This window comes from Hypoxylon fragiforme (genome assembly GCF_022984875.1).
Source record: "Hypoxylon fragiforme strain CBS 206.31 chromosome Unknown GGS25scaffold_10, whole genome shotgun sequence".
Taxonomy (NCBI): Eukaryota; Fungi; Ascomycota; class Sordariomycetes; order Xylariales; family Hypoxylaceae; genus Hypoxylon; species Hypoxylon fragiforme.
Window position 1 is genome coordinate 1124865 of NW_026054765.1, and position 18995 is coordinate 1143859.

At 48.3% G+C, this 18995-nt stretch overlaps 3 protein-coding genes across 3 annotated transcripts; all 3 read right to left on the reverse strand.

Annotated features, from left to right (window-relative positions):
- Positions 1–198: 198 nt before the first annotated feature.
- On the reverse strand, positions 199–1387 carry GGS25DRAFT_528191 (uncharacterized protein). Its single transcript, XM_049265164.1, has one exon. It carries the CDS (start codon positions 1205–1207, stop codon positions 371–373), a length of 837 nt encoding a protein of 278 aa, XP_049112232.1. The 5' UTR covers positions 1208–1387; the 3' UTR covers positions 199–370.
- A 1288-nt stretch (positions 1388–2675) lies between these two features.
- Positions 2676–4922, reverse strand: GGS25DRAFT_526205 (fungal-specific transcription factor domain-containing protein; the record flags this gene model as incomplete). Its single annotated transcript, XM_049264939.1, has 3 exons — positions 2676–4198; positions 4252–4338; positions 4391–4922. 3 exons carry the CDS (start codon positions 4920–4922, stop codon positions 2676–2678), a joined length of 2142 nt encoding a protein of 713 aa, XP_049112233.1.
- An 11902-nt stretch (positions 4923–16824) lies between these two features.
- Positions 16825–18868, reverse strand: GGS25DRAFT_81724 (uncharacterized protein). Its single transcript, XM_049266045.1, has 5 exons — positions 18349–18868; positions 17995–18210; positions 17566–17862; positions 17108–17451; positions 16825–17032 (listed from the first exon to the last, which is right to left on the reverse strand). The coding sequence occupies exons 1-5, from the start codon at positions 18527–18529 to the stop codon at positions 17024–17026; spliced, it is 1047 nt and encodes a 348-aa protein (XP_049112234.1). The 5' UTR covers positions 18530–18868; the 3' UTR covers positions 16825–17023.
- Between the last annotated feature and the right edge of the window lie 127 nt (positions 18869–18995).

The window sequence follows — 18995 nt, forward strand, 5'->3', positions numbered from 1 at the left end:
CTATGCGAGACATTCCAAATAATTAGCCACACGCGCGTGAAGGGGGCATGGTATAGTTACACCAAATATCTTTTATTACAAATAGATAACAATTTTTATCACAAGCAGTCCTTTTACTCACATTAGTAGTTGGGCAGTTGCCTTTGCTAGATACACAAGAATAGACCTAATACAGGAACAAATGTAAGCCTGTGATGTATTGTTGCAGTTGCACTGCCACAAATAACAAGAAAGATGAAAGGAAGAAAGCTTGCTTTATTCTAGACTACACTGGCGGAGTGCCAATATATGGCTGGCAGGCCTAGTGGGGCCATGAAGCCTCAGACACCTGCAACATGTATTTATGGGTTGGTCAAGATACTACTCATGACTATGAACACCACTCTAGCAAAAGATCGATAACTGGCGTCACTTTCGTGTTGACATCGTGTGCCGCTATTTTTTCCCCGATACTCTTCAGTGCCGTTTTGGTATGATTGCGTAGTAAATCTCGGTTCTCCCTGTCAAGCATATTCTCCTCGACAAACCACTCTTTATATTTCAAGCTCCTTCTTGTCAGCTCAGGACTAGGTCGTATGAGAAGCCGAGGAGCGACAAGTTTTATATACCGTAGGCGCTGCATGCCCTCAAGGACCCGGGTATCCCACCGCGTTATGGTATAACCGGGGTCCATAACGCCGAGAGCGAGATTTCGGACACGGAAGATCCAATGGTTGTAAAGTAGCGGCTGGTCTTGGTTAATCGGGTTGTGGAGGAAGCGGAACCACTCCTTCGTTGTCCTTCTGCTGCTACTTCCGTAACGGCTGTACTCGCACGGGCCGAAGCAGAAGATGTCGCGCTCCATATCTACCCGAATGTAGACGAAAGACTGGCCGCTTTGCATCAAACTGTCTGTACTGAAGAAGTCACTTAACTTATAGTTCCCAATTTCATGCAACCAGACAATTACAGTGCCAGGAAACCGAATCCGGCTTTCGTAAGGTAGTAACTCTTGAGGGTTATATTCTCGGCTCACTCTGTTGCGGACAATCTCTCCCGTCTTGGAGTCGATGGCTACGTACATACGAACCCGCCTTCTGTTTATCGTGAAGCAGTGCCTTATAACTGGGAGGTTCAATTTGTGCGCATCCCAAATCATGAATTGTATTTCCCTGGGTAGCTTAGGGAAGCATGTGAATTCTGTCGCGGCTTCACTATCCGGAGCCATGTTGATTTAATGCTGACGTAGGCCTTGCGAGGCTCACTCTGTATGTAGGTAGGTATGTAGGGAATATTTGGAGTAGATGTTGATAGCCTGGTTTGACGAGAATGGAAATAGAGCATGGGAATTTATATACTGCCTACATACATATGTGTCAAGTCACTAGCTGCCCTAGGTAGTGTTGTTGCTGGAGAGGCCTAGAAGTCCCATTGTAAAGTTGACTTGGCCTGAGCACAGCTTCGGCCTAGGCAGGCATGTGCTCACACGGTTCCTCAGGAGACTGTCTACATGGTACTAGGTGTGCCTGACTTACCCACAAGCTGCTTCAAAGGACGCGACCAGTTGTGTAAGTGATCATAGAAAGACTTACTTATGGCGAGAGTCCCCAGTGGTAGACACGGGCATTGTCGAAATACGGTGAAAATAGGTACCTAAGGATTCGGTGTGAAGGAGGGCGCGAACTTTGGTATGGATCCCTAAATATTTCATGATCGCCCCACGAATGTGGTAGTAAGGGGTGAAACGAACCCCCCCCCCCCCTGATAGATATGTACCCCCCCTTAACCAATGACTATGCTCCAGTTACAGCAAAAGACCGAAAAAAAAGGAATAAAAAAGAAAAGCCCGAAGAGTAAAATGCAAGGTAAAAAAAGGTAAACGCCGTCCGAAATATTCCATAACTGGTTGTAGAACCATCAAAGCCCGCCTGTTCTCGGGACAACAAAGAACAACTCAACAAACAGCTTCATTTCCTTCCCCCCCCTAGTAGCCCCCCTTTAGCCCCAGACCAACCAAGCCCTTCGAGAAGAAACGCCATGTTGCCAGAAAGATAGGTGAATAACCCTAGCTGCTGCTGCTAACTGCGCCAGCCGGCCAGCCAACAAACCAACCAAGTGCCCATATGCTAGGCATAGAAGATGGCGTGCACACCGCAATGACCATGTCGTCGTCATCCATCCGTCGTCTGGAATATTTTCGCAATATCTCATCCTTCACCCGTTCCTCCCCCCCCCCCCTCCCTTTGAGCGCCGCCCCCATCACTACCGCCTCCGAATAAATATGCCTGTGGTATAAACCTCTCCTCACGCTGTAATTTGTTTGATAACATAAACCAAGACTGTTGACCTATGGGTATAAATGTACGATGATAGATAAAGTTGATCGCCGATAAAAAAAAATAGAAGGGAAAAAAACGAAAGATGGGTGAAAGATGTGTTTTTTTGTTGGGATTTTTCCTTCATCAAAAAAGAAAAAAAAAAAGGGAATAGGTACGAGAAAAAGAAAAAAGAGGCTCAACCCCCGAAAAAAATATATTCTCATCGGGCGGGCTTCATACCCGACATCCCCGGGTCCTGTGAGCAACATAGACTCGCAGACCTACTTATGACGGGTACGGAGAAGAAGAGTTCGGGATAACCACGAGCAGTTAAATTGGGAGAGGGACAACAGCGGGAGAGAATGCGCGGCGAGCGTGTCAAGCGCAGGAGAAATCCAGGCCCATGCCGCGCGCAACGCCCTGCCAGTCCCACACGCGCGTCCAGTCGCCGAGCTCCATGAGCCGCCACACCTCCTCCAGCACCTCGCCCACGCGGTCGCAGTTGCGCAGCCCCGTGTACCCGCGCACCGTGCGCACCGCGCCGCGCACGCGCTCGCGCTGCGCCGGCGCGAAGCACGCGCACCCGATCACGAGGCACGGCACCAGGAGGAGCGTCTGCACCGGGTCGCTGGGCTTGAAGGAGTCGAGGATCGCGAGGGACTCGTCGACGGCGAGGGTGATGCGGTGGTCGTGGTGCGGGGGGTAGCGGATGGGGGGAGGCGACTCGCCGCGCGGGGGGGTGGTGATGTTGGTGATGGTGTTGGTGTTGGTGTTGGTGTTGGTAGTAGTGGTGTTGGTGTTGATGGTGGCAGTGGAGGTGGAGGTGGCGGTGGCAGTGGTGTGGCCGCTGCTCGTGGGCCGGTCCGAAGCTGATGACGGCGGCGTGCGGGCGGAGTGAGGCTGCGAGGTCGGGGATAAGGGGATGATACTTGCCGTGGCTGTCGTCGTCGCCGGCTGCTGCTGCGTGAATAGAGCAGCGGACGGCGAGGTGGTCGAGGAGGGCGGGTAGATCGTCCGGAAGAGATATACCCACATCATTTGCTTGTACAGCAAACCCACGCGGTCGCGGCTGTCGCCCGGCGGCCAGTGAGGCGTCCACTCGCGTATGGCGGAGTCGATCTCGGCGGCGCGGTATAGCGACGTGTAGTCGACGACGGGGTCGACCTCCGCGGCCATATTCGAGCGGATGACGTTCCGGATCGTGGTAATCTGGGCGAGGTAGTGGAACAGCCCGTCCGCCACGCCGATCAGACGTGCCGGCTGTATCGCCAACCACGGCTCCCAGTCCTCGGTTGCCAGGCGCGGGGTGCGGAGGTCGTGGTAACGTATGAGTTCGTCGGCGAAGACCCGGTACTGGAAGAACTCGGTGATGAATATCAGGAAGGCGTTGTCCGGGGGCGGGGACTGCTGGATGAGGTTCTTGTAGGCCTGGAGGTGCACCCGGTGCTCGCCGTTGGGGTTGCCTTCTGCGAGCGTTTGGAGGAGGAGGCAGAGCATCTGTCCGTAGCGGGGAGATAGGTTCGCCTTGTTCTTCGGATCATTTTCGTTGCCCACGGGTTCGCAGAGCTTCTTCATGGCCTCGTTGTGGTGGAACTGAGACCTGGCTACTAATGAAGACATGTTGATTTTCGGATTGGAGCTGAGTATTTTGATGCCGTATGGGGTGTCGTAGTCGATATGTCTGCTGGCCACGGATAGGATCGAGTGCATTAGGCCTCGATGTTCCACGGCCATCTGGAGGAGCATGTCCTTGAAAGCGTTCTTGTGCTGCCCCTCAACCGTGAGCACGCCGCTTAAGTGGCTGATGTAGTGGTTGAGGAAGATTATGTCTTCGGGCGTCTCAACTCCCTGGAATATGGGCTGGAGAGTAATATGTGGCAAACTGTGTCGCTTCTGTCGCTCTATACCGAAATGTTAGAGGATGAGCGTACACCTAGTAACTAGTTATCAATACCTTCTTCTGCCCTCTCCCTCCCACTCTTCCAGATGGTCTTTTCGTGATACCCTTCACACACGACAGCATTCTTCTCGCAATTTAAGCCTGCGCGGGGGGGTTAGCCTCGAGGGGATGGATGGGTGTTAGTCTAGCTTACAACGCGGCTTTGCTTCGTCGCATTTCTTTTTTCTTTTCCGGCATGTGATACATCCAGTCTTGGACCGGCCTTTGGCTATCTTATTCGTCGCTACCTGGGGTGTGAGGGGGTGTTTTCGGGGCCGGCCTCTCGGTCTCTTCAGCTTCGCCTGTAACGCTGGGACGGTATTTGAGTCCGGCATTGGTGTGCGGGGGGCTTCTTTAACCTCGTCCATCTGAAAACCATCGTCTTCAAGGGGCTCTATCTTGGGAACCGTCAACACGTCATCTGAGCTCTTCTCCCATGATACGTCGTTCTCGGTGTCTTCGCCCATGTCGGCACCATCACTATAGCTAGTGCTCCAGGACTCTGCGCTCGACGAAGTAGCGGAGTGAATCATAGTCGGCACGGAAGACGCGCCTATGCCCACGGGAGGGATATCGAGTTCGGTGCTGATAGGGGACAGCTGTCCGGTATCCATTCGATTGGTGTGGACGGGATTTGTCCACAGTGGAGATGTAGGCATGACGACGGAGGATCCTTCGGAGGCCATACTGTGACTATCTGACCAAGGCATATCTCCATTATCCGTTACCAGAGCCAACGGGCATTCCATAGCTCATGAGAAAGGGTATATCATGCCCACGAGGTAATTCAACCAGCGGCAAACGGACAGGTTCTATCCTGCGAGAGAACGCCGAAACCCGGAATTCATATGACAGGAATAGAAGAAAAGAAAAAAAAAGGAAAGCCGAAAAAAACCCTCCCCAGTTAAAAAAATTGAAAAGGAATTTTAAAATAAAAAAGAATTTAGAGCCAGAGTGGCAACGTCCACTGAAGATCCGATCCTGCTGTATACGGCCTATAGGCCTATCCCCTAGGATATTGATGCAGAAGTATGGAGATGGTGTCAAGCTGGTCGCAACTAGACAGCAGCACTGATTGGTCTCCTCAAAAGCAAAGCCTTGCTGCGGTCGTCGGCAAAAGACAAATGGGGGGGACAATCGAGACGACCCGGCGTCTGATTGAACCGCAGCTATGAATGTCACGTCTGTGTAGAGAAGCGAGGAGACAGACAGATGGAGGGGTCGGGCTTGGGCAGCGGAGGTGGAATGTAGGTCTTATTTGGACCGTGGATGTGATACCGTGGGGCGGCTAGCGGAAAACGAAGATACGTGGGCGGGAGATGCACATCAGCGTACCGTAGTATGTACGAGTAGGGGTAGGACTAATGGGGCACGGTTGGATGGACAGACGGCGAAGGCCCGAAGACGTAACTGAGCTTCTCCACCCCCATCCTCGGGGCCTTGTAACGCCTTGGTATAGAGAGAGCAGAGAGGAAATGAGAAAATGAGACGAGCTTTGTGGGCCACGAAGAGTAAAAGAGCAATAAGCAGTGCAGTTGCGAGATCTATCTTACATTCATGGATATAATGATGGAACAAACGGGCAACCGGGCAAACGGGCATAAGAGCACAAGAGCATGTATGTCTGTAACTACCTACATAGCTACAATTTTGAGAGTCAGTTATCGACCCTCGGTAGACCTACCGATAAACATTTTGGCTTCACGTGCGTAAGCTTGGGTGTGTGAGAGCTGACCAGTGTAGGTAAATAGGTACTTGAGATAGGTGCTACAACTTACAGCGACACACAAAGAGTCATACTATCTACATGAGTAGTACCTAATAGGTAAGTATGCATGTGTATGTAGAAATCCCATGGTGAAGGAGATGGGAACATTTGAAGGAGAAGGAGACCAGACCAAAGACCAAGAGACATAATAGAGTGAGATGCTGTGATGGGATGGGGTTGCCAGCGCTTGGCACCTCTCGGACCCCAGTCGCTCATCGCGAGACCCCTCGGTACATGCCTACTACATAGTAGTATGATAGTACATACTAGGTAGTTATGTATGCCACTACTAATGTATGTAGACTTGCTCCCACCACTATGTGGTCCCCCAGCCTGCACATGCAGCATTAGCGGGGACCCTGCGAGACCTAAAAGGTACTTGGTGATACTTGGAGTGACATTGTTTGGGATCCATATGGATTGTAGCATACAGAGCTACAGTGAAGCTTCTGCGCTAGGCCCTCGATCTGGAAAAAGAGCTGCCATGCGATGCGGTTTGTTGAAAATCGTCGGTACCAATGTGAGTCTAGTCATCCAAAAGACATACATAGGCCAAGACCCAATTTTACCAACGCCGCAAGAATTGTTTCAAGTATGTATGTAGGTAGTTATGTACTTGTGTTGTATGTAAGTTGTATGCAAGTTGTGGGCGATGACAAGGTAAGGGATCCGCAGTATTAAAAGGTAGATAGATAGGTGCTAGTAAAATGGATGTATTGCGCATTAATGGATAACTAGGACGACTGGAACGACTGAAATGACTGGAGCGGTTGTAAATGACTGGGAACGACAGCGTGCACTCTGCACAGGCGATACATGTGGTGATAATATGAACTATATGTATAGTGCCCTATAAAACCCTACTATTTTGCTGATCTCTTCACTACTAGGTATATATACCCACACGGCCGCTATCATGGATATGACGGAATGTGAGCCTACTCACCACTGTGGGAACGATCAGTGCATTCAAAACATTGAAGGGGGGTATCGCAACTCAACGTCGCATCTCATTATTCCGCTACCGGTTGTAAACGCCGAATGCCTGAGGTCGCCTAAACTACCCATTTCTTTAGTATCATCAAACCCCTAATAGATAAAACATTGAAGTCGCTTTTGACATCTTTCCTTTTCAAATGGAATGAACTACATATAGTTACAATTATCAGCCACATCTCTCCCCCACGTCCTACCAACTCTTGAGGTTACAAGGTATGCTTCCCGGCAGTGATGCATAATGAGTAAGATATCCACCTACCTATCTAGGTAGGTTGTCATGAGTAATATGCTAAAGTCAGTGTGTCTACCGAAATAGAAGCGGCTGTTAAACAATCAAGAACCCTGTCCATGGGTTGTAGAATGGGAAGCGAGTTCCGAAACATAGTATGTCTATCTCTGGGTAATAAGTTATATTGTATTGAAGAGAAAAGCTGGATTTCGGTAAAGGGAAAACGCCATGTTGGGGAGATGTAGATAATTTGATTTGACCGGGCTCAGCGGATGGGGGGTCCCGACCCTAGCTGTGGCGTACCGCTCTGCTGTTCGCTGTTTACCTATAGTACCTGTTGTGCGTTTGTGAGGTCTGAAATAGGTTCCAAGGTTGTATGTATGGCGATATGTATGCGTCCAACTCCAGCGTACATAGGGACTTCATTCGTTCGTCTGCAGCCCCTATTTGGCCAGGTAACGAGAAGGAAGGTCGATGCTACAGCGGCCACATGTATGTGCAATCCCTTCCCTTCCCTTCGTACCAGCTCAGGTGAAATGCCTTCCGAGTTGATCGCCTCTACATACATAACACCCAACCAGTTTCTGGGTAAGTTTGGGGACACTGCTGTACTACGCGAGATGACATGTGCGACTGGTTGCTGATATCAGCTTGCATCTGCCATCTGATCCGACTTCCGAAACATCTGGGTTATGTTGATGATGCTTATCAATGTACTTAGTAGGTTGGTTAGTAAGGCAATGTCCAGCACGCGCCCACTGTGCACATACCTATCTATCTATAATTTTATATGTCTACATACATGTGTATGTATGTATGTCAGGGCGACTCGGCCCGAGACTGCTTAAGGAGTAGGCAATAGGAGTAAGTTGGTAGTTTGAGCCTCAATATTCAACACCACTTTTTCAACATTCAGAACCTTGGAAGTATCCTATAATACCCTAGCATATAGAGGAACAAGTACTACACCTACCTACAGAGTATGTAGGTTCTAATGTAGGTTAGTATGCATGTATTGTACATACATGTATGAGTTTGCAGATCTACGCCGGTCGCTCCCCCTGCCAATGGCCACTGACTGTCCTCTCCTACATAGAATCGTATTACTAAGTACTCATCCTCACCTACCTGTAGTACCGTATTCCTCCACATACAAGGTAGGTATACAACAACCCCAACGCTTAGCGGGAAACGGGATCCGAATCGCAGATCTGAGAATTGATCCTTTTATTATAAGTGATGCTTCATAACCTTAAACCATGTGCACTTAAAGTGGTATGTAGGTAGATTCCCGTGTAGAGTAGTACACAATATGTACATGCCTTGTTCCCCGTGGTTTCTCAACAGCTTTCTTTCCCTCGTCTTATGCACCACATGTACTGGCATCAGCATATATGTACATGTAGTCTTTTAGTATACAACATTGAACTAACCAACATATATGTGCATGTAGTTATGTAGGTACTTACTAAGTACTGCATCTATGCATACCTACATAAGGTGTTCATATGTGCAGCGGATGATCATTGGCATTGTAATATGTACACACCTACCGAGGCTATGTATAGGTGTTTATAACGTGCAAGAATAGATCCTAGTATAGCTATCTATTGTATTTAGGACAGGTAAATAGGTAGTAGGTAACGTAATTACCTATCGTTAATCCTGATTCGCTTGGTCGTCCATAAAGCTGAATGCCGGCCGGAGGGTAAGCCAATCATACTTATAGTCAACTTCATCAACCAAAAAAATCTAATTAAACGGCTATCGAATCTGAATATCGTTCCATAACGTCGTCATAGCAAGATAAAAACTGCCCCAACCATCTGCACCTACCTAGATATGTTTCGGCAGCTATAGTTGTGGATGTGAGATGGATGTAAGGTATCATCATTTCTGGGTCTACTGACTCCACCCGGTCGAGGGAACACTTCACAGTACTACATACATGTAGGTATACATAACAAGTACTTTGTAACTTGGCAGGTAAGAAGATACCCTACATATATGTAGGTAAATAGGAAGAGGAATACAAAGAAGTACTTCCCGTGCCAGACCTTGAGTCTTGACCCCCACGGGCTCACTAACTTATTTCTGTCATGTTGGGCGCTCTTTATATTCCGACGTAGACAATATAATTACAACTACTACGCAAAACCTCTTCCGGGCGAGGGAGACTTGCCAGTCTTGCCGAATTTATTCCTCACCTTTGATGTATCGCACAAGATTCTTTCTATTGAATATCTCATTAAGACGTTTTTCGATTTTCAATAAGGCTTGTCTACCACCGAACAGCGCTTCTCATTTTTTTTTTTTTTTTTTTTTTTTGCCGTGGAATTATTGGCCTAAAAGGGGAATGTATAAGCTACCCCTCACTCACATGAAATAGGGGCACATAACCAAAGCTCTTGCGCAAATGTTGGTATTATTCACATATTCACGACGAAGTCATCGTACATTATCGCTAATCTTCCACTATGCACTGTGTCATCATTTTTACGAGATCGGGCAGCAGTGCTGTCCAATACAATAAATTAGATGCGCAATCGCATAAACAAATAGGTAACTACCTACATAAGTATAAGGAGGGGGATCATCGCATATCGTCGTGTGAGTGAACGAACGCGAGGAGAGAGTGTTGAGTATTTCGAGCTAGGCTGGTAGTACCGTGCGTTGCGCGCCTCACAGATACGTCGCATGCAGCTGCCAGAAAGCGTGTCTCCGGCTTACCCCGAGCATAGGTATACTATACTTGTTTCGATTCCGGGGTCCTCTGGATCTAGTCACAACTCGACTTCTTGGCGATCGGGGTAACAACGTTTTCCTTCCTACCTAGTTTACTACATACCTAGGTAGGTAGGTATATAGGTAGGTTAAACGTTACCAAGGTCTTTGCCTATAATATAAAACAGCTATATATCAACCTACATTATGTTATACATATAGGTTAGGTGCCTACCTACCTAGATAGGTGCATAGGCAAGCAGGATGATATCCGATATCGAGATATTCTTGACAAACATGGTTTCACTCCACTTTCTTCAAGTCCGACCTGGGTGGATTTCCCTGGCCGGATTCATACATGCGCACTGCGCAGAGCTGTCGACTAGCGGGGGAGCTAGTGTTGAAGTAACATCGGTTGTCTAGGTCGTATAGGATGCGTAGATCTTATACATCGCATTTTAGGCCGAAGGTGAGCAATGCCAGCCCAAGACTAACATTGACTAACGTGCGGGATACCTACATATACCTAACTGCCTAGGTAACCTTAGATACGGTAGGCTAGACACATATGTAGTAGTAGCAGAAGCTTCAATATGCATACATGTAAGGTAGGCAGGCAGGTAGGCAGGCAGGCAGGGAGGCAGGGACACAGCTACATAGATAGGTAGGTAACCTAGGTAGGGACCCGGCATATGGTCGAAATGGTGTAGCTCTCATGTGTGTTACCGTTCCATGTATGTATTATCCCCCCTTGTGGGCATGCGAGTATCCATTGAGCTGCGTTCGGAGATCTCGCACCAACCTTCCATCAATCGGTTGACTGGCTTGATATCAGCCGGGGCTAGTTACAAATCCTAGTGTATTATCCTTCTAACATATAGGTATGTATCTGTCTGGTTATTTTACTAGGTCCACGTAGGAGAATAGCTTATAAATTGCCTTGGTTGACTTGCAGGTGGTACCTCATGATACCTTCATGAACGCCGAACCTATTACGTGCCTAAATATGTACCTAACACTTAAGACAGGTCATAGATCGCATAAACAAAGGACGCCGGCTCACCTGTAGGTAACTCAAACGCTACTACGTAAGGCTAGCGAGAGCTGACCTTTCGGAGGTTTACTTATGGTCTAGAGAGCCTCTAGCGGCCAGAGATGAGTATAATGATATGTAATCTGGAGGAAAGTACTCCAAAGGATCTCGTGATGAATCACTGCTCCTCATTCCCTACTATCTGGCTCCACAAAGAACATGGCGTTGGATGGATGAGAAAAAGGCTTCCTTAGTCTAGGCTCTTGGCATCAGGTTTTGGTCTCTTTTTTCTTACCAGTCCAGGTATCAGCGACGCCAAAAGTAAGCCAATAATTCACAGCTTCATTGCTGATCATGCCTGTTAACGGATTATCTTTATATAATTACTATTACATTGCCATGATCGGAGCACTCATCTCGCTAGATCGACAGCTAACATGCGGGATGTCATTTCAAGCCTGACAGATTTCATGGCAGTAGATCGATCTTCGCTTGTCACCTTAGCTAACCATAGCCATCACGACACTAGCCTCAAAGCCACTATGGTCGACTGGCTACTAAATCATCGTCTAGTCGCCTCGCCTCAGCTAAGTCGACTAGCTACATACCCAGAGACCTACCTATCCACGAGATAGGCATGTACAATCTCTAGTAGGTAAGTATCTACTGCATAAGTTCGATCTACATACCTTCCAACGGACCGAGGCGAACTAAACCTAAGCCCATGACACAAAAACCGGCTCCAACGCTCCCAACATGGCTCCCATTCGGCTAAACATTGAAGCTCATAACATCCAATCTCCACCATATTCGATCGGCATGGATAGCACGGCAAGATTCAGCAACTTGCATAACTATCACCTACCTGACTCGGCGAGTCAAGCCCGAATTCTCTATAGAGTGTATATATGGGGGCGAGTAACACCGGTGGCGATGATGGCATCAACTTTAGAACAGTTCAGTAGTCTTGGGCGAAGGGATCTTGACCCTTCTCGGATAAATTATAGTCCCCAAAGCCCTTTGTGGGATAATATAATCGCGCCACGCCAACAGAACGGAGTTTGGCATGATCCTTCAAAGAAATGATGAGGAACCCAGTGATATGGACCGTCTATGTAGACGACTTATCTCTATAACCCCGTATCTAGCAGTAAATATCCACGGGTGCTACCCGTTCAAGCCGTTCAATACGAACCGTCGTACATATGAAGAAGACCATAGCCTAGCTTCTAGCCCAAACACAGTAAGAAACTAGTTCGAGCCGGTGCCCGTATGGTGTTCGTCGTAGGGGTCTTTACTCCGTGGAGATTGCAACCACGGGCTGCTCCTACACTACCATCGTACTGGTATCCAGGCTAGTCCCGAGCCCTAACCCCTCTGGCAGTCGACCCTTCAAGACCGCCAAGTTGGTTGGTTGGGCGTGGAAAGTCTATCTATCTTCTCGACACGATTAGATGCTACTAGACCTCTCTGCAAAGGTTAGCATTCGTACGATTATGACGGCATCACTCACGAAGAGGCTCCCTACTGCCCCTTTCTACCCCCGTGCTGGAAAGAAGAGCGTCCATACCTAGCTACCGTTGTCGTTTATAGAGAACTGCTCTACACCGCTTCATGGCATCCGGGCCTTGTCATTCACTACTAGAATGGGGCCACATCATGGGATCTGCGAAAAAAGAAAAGGGGGAGAAAAGGTCTTATTGATGCCCATCGACGATTGATTAATTTACCGATACCTGCCCAAGCCACTCCTCTCTTTTATGTGTTTGGAGGCAAGATAGGTACAGTAGGCAGGCAGGTTATGTGAGCATTGCAACTTTACCTACGAGCAGAAGAACGTTCGACCAGACAAAATCGTCACGGAAGTTTTTTGCAACGTGGTCGAACGGGACTGGCGTCGTTCTCCTGTCAGGAACGGTTGATGCAATATTGGCATGGCATTAGCTCCCCATGAGACGATCACCGCCCCCCGGCCCCCGAGGGGCGAATAGGAGAATCCTGTGCAACCCTTCCGTCTACCACCACCACCACCTCCGCTTCTCTCCCAGCTACCAAGCTAAAGAACCCAGTGCCCCTGATTCGAGGCTGTGGGATCCTATAAACTTGATACAAAGCATACAACTCTTTATTTCCGTCTACCTCCCTCCCGTGTGTAACCGTGGAAAAGCGGCTCGGTGCCGTATCCTTCCCCTCCCCCCTTTTTTCTCTCCCGTTGGGCTTCGGCGCAGCGGTGCTTATCAGAAGAATAAAGTGGATGTTCTCGGGACACTTATCTCATATATGAAAAAGAAAAGAAAATCGTCGAATAAGAGTAATGTGCGTTAGTTAGGTCTTACGAACGGGCGGGGGAAAGGGGGGTGTGATTCGTGGATATTTCTGTGAAACTTGGGTTCTCGCTGGATTGGGCTGCAGTTGACTGACTTTTTGAGATGAAAATGACATGAATGAATCGCGTAGATGTTCTGGTATTATGGCTAACTTCTGTGTGTGGTGCTCAAAACAGAAAGAAACCCCTGTTTAAGAGCCACGAGTGAGAGAAAAGAAAACGCAAAACGAGTTGCAGGCCTCTATGCGTAGCACTCACTACTAACCTAGACGATATCAGCCCCTAAAGATACTTACTAGGTACCTAGGAGTCTTGGGTAGGCTCATAGTCACGGAGTTCTACCTAATACACCTATAGCTATATAAACTTGGCTTGGATAATAGCTATTCGAGTAGGCACTAGGCTTGACAAAGGCAAGCTTTGTAAGCTGCATATGTATATGCTACCTATATGAATCTCATCACAGTTAATCATACCTGAACAAGGGAAGCCATGTGGCCCAAAAACCTCACTGTGACCGAAAGCAGTTACTGCAGGGCTCTTTCTTACCCAAGTCTACCTAATCTACCATAAATATACCCAGGTAGTAACTCTCTGCATACGTATCTAAGCCGCAATATGTAAGTCGTTGCAAGTACTCCTCGGCATGGAACGATCCTTTCATGCAAGACTGCGCGCACCTCCGCAGAGCCTTAACTGCCCTTAGCTTTTAGCGATCTGCGTGCAATGCTTCATAACCTTTTGCTGCTCGCCCATCCCAAAACACGGGTTGAAAATGATTTTGACGATGATGATCGCTTCCCGTTTTTCTCCCGTGGGCGAAATGCATTTGGCCCAGTGGCAAGATTTGGAGACCGTCGCGGCATGCAGCGTTGCATCCCCGGTGCGTTCATGCATATATATGCATGTGTCAAGCTGTACATCTTCTCTAAGAAAGCCGTTGAGAGTATATTCAATGGCGGCCTTTGTATAACCATAAGCTCGCTGTACCCCCACCGGCTATTATTACAGCGAGAGTGAATCAAACCTTCGAGGCTGGGTGTGGAGGTGACAGTGAATACTATATATCTGACCGCTAGTTTGCCGTATATACCTGGCTGACCGAATAGCAGAGTGTCTAGGTAGCGTGTGCTTCAACGATGAAGCGTCGTTAGCCGAGTTTCCTTTGGGCGACAGGAGATCACACAGCACGAGAACTTGGCTCAGGGAACCATCATGATGAAGCTCCAGGAGGTGCAAGTCACCGAGGTGATACAACAAGCATATGTCCACGCTCTTATATGCAACCTTCGGGGCCCTCGGCATTTTGATATATGGTACAGAATGGTAACAGATCATGCATTGAGGTGCCTCGGTGACCATGTATCGTCTTGTACAAATAACAGTACCTACTTAGACTTGGCACCTGTAGGTAAAAGAATGGTAGAGTGTGGCTAGTCCTAGTACCTGGTAGATACAGTACTACCATATCTGCCTTGGATCGTAGGATTCGAAATAGTCAAGGAGTTCCAGAAAGGGGGATCGGTAGCTTAGAAACCTTGGAAGGCTCTAGGCCTGTATGAGATATCTTGCAGAAATGTATTTCTGCAAGTCTTTCTACATAGACAGTACCTACCTAGCCAGACTTAGCTCAATAGCCTCCCTTACCTGGAAACTTGATATTACACTGTCCTACCAACTTAGGTAGGCAATCTCCTCGCCATCAAAGTCACGATGATCTCGTGTTCATGTTGTACGAGGAACTATCAGAGCCATTATCCAGGTCTGGTTCTTATCGATACTAAAAAGCCTGTTCTGCTTCAGTTCGCATGTGCTATATAGAGGGCTTGCTATAGACATGCATGGTGACCGGCATCAGAATAACAAGGTTGCGCGCAAGTTATTCTTTGCGGAGACAATCACTTGCCTTTTCCCCGCCGCCAGCTGAATCCGGGGAACCTGATGTGAGATGAAACATAAAACCTGCTTTTATACATACATACATACATACCTATCTGGCTTACGGCAAGGCGGAGATAAGAAGCAAAACAATCAACCAACGATATCTATGAAACATCTGGCCTATAAGTTCCAAGTTATTAAGATAGATAGATTACCTACCTACCTAGTACCGAGCTCGATGGAAATGTGGTAGTGTATAGCAAGGCTTTGCATTACCCCAAAGAGGCAATAGGAAGGCGTGCTACCTGAAAACATTCACGATGAAGAGGTGTTGAACAACCACGCATAGGCCTCTTTAATTGGATATAATTGGATATAATTAAACTTATCTTCCTTAACACACAGCGAATTTGATGTATGTTACAATCGTTTGGGTTACCTCAGGGACTAAGCAGCAAGTACTTCGTATATGGCTCTGTGAATTATCGACTCAACAACAGTCAGCTTATGTCTTTCTAGATACCTAAGGATATTTATATTACACCTATGATGTCCATAGATGCCTTGTATCGAGGTCTTTGACACTAGTAAAGGAGTCACTTGCACAATACATTTGAGCTTTTTATAGTGAGCAAACGCTGACCCAAACCCATTCCTAGCGTCATAACCATTATTCCACAGACAGCGGCAAGTATATTACACCACGGCTTTCGCATCCGCACACCCTCTCCCCCCCCCTTGATTCATGAACCACAAGCGCCATCCGCAAGTCCCAGCGGCTATACAGACGAGACCATATGTACCTACCGAAAGAGGCACATACGAGCGTCGCGGTTAATGACGCCAATAGCAAGGTCCGTACCACCAGTCGAACGCGGCTAAATTACAGCGGCCCGCGTTACGGCCTCGGTTGGGTCGTAGGACCGACGAAGGATAGCCGCGGTCGTAGTACCTAAGACAAGTAGACGACTTGCTAGACGGGTAGCATGGGATGTTAATATACGTTGATGTTGAGTCCCTGTCTGCCTGTTGGCCTAGGTACTAAGGTAGGCCAGGTTGTACTGCATCGACAGTACACGCGTCCCTGGTCGTTGATCGTAGACGCGAGTGGGAATCGTTATAGAGTTCCTCAGGTACCTAATATGCATCTACCCACAAGTAAGGCTACCTATATATTAAGAATTGAGGAATAGTTTCCCGTACCGTGACAATATACCTAAACCTAGTTCCAAATGATTCCGGCTATATTGCAACTTACAAATGCCCTTGGATAGTGGTTAACAGACTCAGACTATGTGTTTGGCGCCTGGCGGTTGCCGCCAGTACGATGAATCAAAAGGCAATGGGCTGAATATCGAGTATCTACATAGGTGGCTGCCGAACACACATCTAACCATGGATGTGTTTGAGCGCAACAGCTCGCTATTATTTCTTCTATAGTCCATGATATCTGCTAGCCCCTGAATGCATTCGACCTAGGGGCTGTCCGTTCTTACTACGGCCAGCACATCCCAAACATAAAAATCCCAACCTGACTAATTAAATCAGAAACTTTCATTTGCGTCAGCAATATGGTGTTCAAGAATCAGTACAGAGTAATAACTTTGAATTCTTTAGATTTTTGCTACGAACAGAGTAAACTAGGGTACAGCGTAGTTCAACGTCCAATGGAGACACAAGCGACTAGGTACATCAACTTGCAACCAGACCCTCATATCAGTTCGAACGAGCCAGTGTCCAGCGATGTACGGTAGGTACCTGGGCTAGGCAAGTAGGTCCAGCATTCTGTCTTATAGGAAATAAAGCACGCAATCGAGTGGGCGACACCTAGTGAGCCTACATACTCCGTTACCACCGTCAGTCAACACCTGTACAAGAAAAAAAGGGGCAAACTTCCTAATTTCCACTCACCTCCTGCAGCGGCTTAACCTCCACCATCAGCTTGCCCACATTCTTCCCCGCGAACAGGTCATTGAACGTCGAGTCCACGACCCCGATGCCCCCTTTCACAATCGTCTCCTTCCTCTTGATCTTCCCCTCCACCAGCCACTTCCCCAGCGCCTGGCGGGCCTCGGGGTAGTCGTCGCGGTAGTCGAAGACGATGAAGCCCTCCATGCGGATGCGCTGCATGAGGACCTGGATCAGGTTGCGGATGCCCTTGTTCTCGGCGGCGCCGAGGCTGTTGTAGATGCTGATGCTGCCGCAGATGACGAAGCGGGAGTGCACGGCGGCGCGGGCCAGGCATTCGTCGAGGACTGGGGGGTTTGTTTTAGCGTTAATGATATTTTTTTTACGGGAGACATACAGAAAGGGGGGATCGTAGATATAAAAAAAAAAGGAAAAAGGAAAAAGAAACCCATAAAACTCACTCTCGCCCCCCACATTATCCCAATAAACATCGATGTACTTCGGCGTCGCCTTCGCCAACTCCTCTCTAAAAGCGGGCGACTTGTAGTTTAGCGCGACGTCGAAGCCGAGCTCGTCGACGAGGAGCCGACACTTGTCGTCGGACCCCGCGATGCCGACGACGCGGCACCCGTGGATCTTGGCGATCTGGCCCACGATGATCCCCGTGGCGCCCGCGGCCCCCGACACGACGACGGTCTCGCCGGCTTTGGGCTGCCCGATGTGCTTGAGGCCGATGTAGGCGGTTATGCCTGTGTTGCCTGTTTGTTGTGTTATTTTTGAGTAAGTAACGACGTCTTCAGGCATAGCTGTGTTGGATTTGTAAAGTAAAACTGCGTCAAGATGCCCACGTATGTAGGTTATCACAACTTCATGGGAATATTCTCACTCACCGGCAGCACCCAGCGCATCCGTGACATTCGCCCCCTCAGGCAAGTTAATGACCTGGAGCTCATTCTCGCCCACAATAGCCACCTCGGTCCAGCCGGTCAACGCGGTGACCAAGTCGCCCTCCTTCGCCTTGGCAGACTTGCTCGCGAGGACCCTGGCGATGCCGTTGCCCTTCATTTTCTCGCCTAAAGCGAGGGCGGGCACGTAGGATCGGCTATCTGCATCGACGAAGGTGAGTTAGGTAGTGCAATCGCAAGTAGATAAATATTAGGAACCTCCTGGGCAATGTAGTGTTTTAAGCCACGAGTGAACCTTTTTCTTCTTTATGGAAAATGGGAAAAGGTAGAAAAGCCTACCGTACAGCACACTGCGCATCCCAGGGTCTACCGACAGGTAAATAACCTCCACCAGCACCTGTCCATCCTCCAAGTCGTCAGCCGTAGGCGCATCCGACTCCACGAGCTTGAACGTTTTGCCTGGGACGATGAGGCCCTGGGGGCGTTCCGCGAAATAGAAGGTTGAATTCTTGCGAGTCATGATGTCAAGATGAGTCGGTGTTGTAAGTATTCAAGCTAGGAGGTGGACAAATGACTTTTTATTTGTTTCTTTGTTTAAAAAATATGGAAACCAGCAACTTGCTGTTCCTGGCCGAAGTATGTTCGAGGAGGGAGCTAATTGGTGCTAAGGTTAGACGTCTTGATGTCGCATTAGTTACCGAGGGGGTAAACGAGCGTTGTCACCTTGAAGGTGGGCCACCTTTTTTTATATACACCATAGGTGAACCTGCGTTTCTCATGACAAGTACTAGAGTTTTGAGTAACTTGTAGATAAATGCCTAGGTAGATACCTAATAAAACTACGTATATCTAATGGATGAGGAGGCAATGTAACGTCTACCTACCTGATAAGGATGCATATATCATTCACCCCCTAGGTATGTTTACAAGAGGTTCTGATATACCCCAATCACGACATCGCCAGATTAGTAAACCTATTGCTGCCT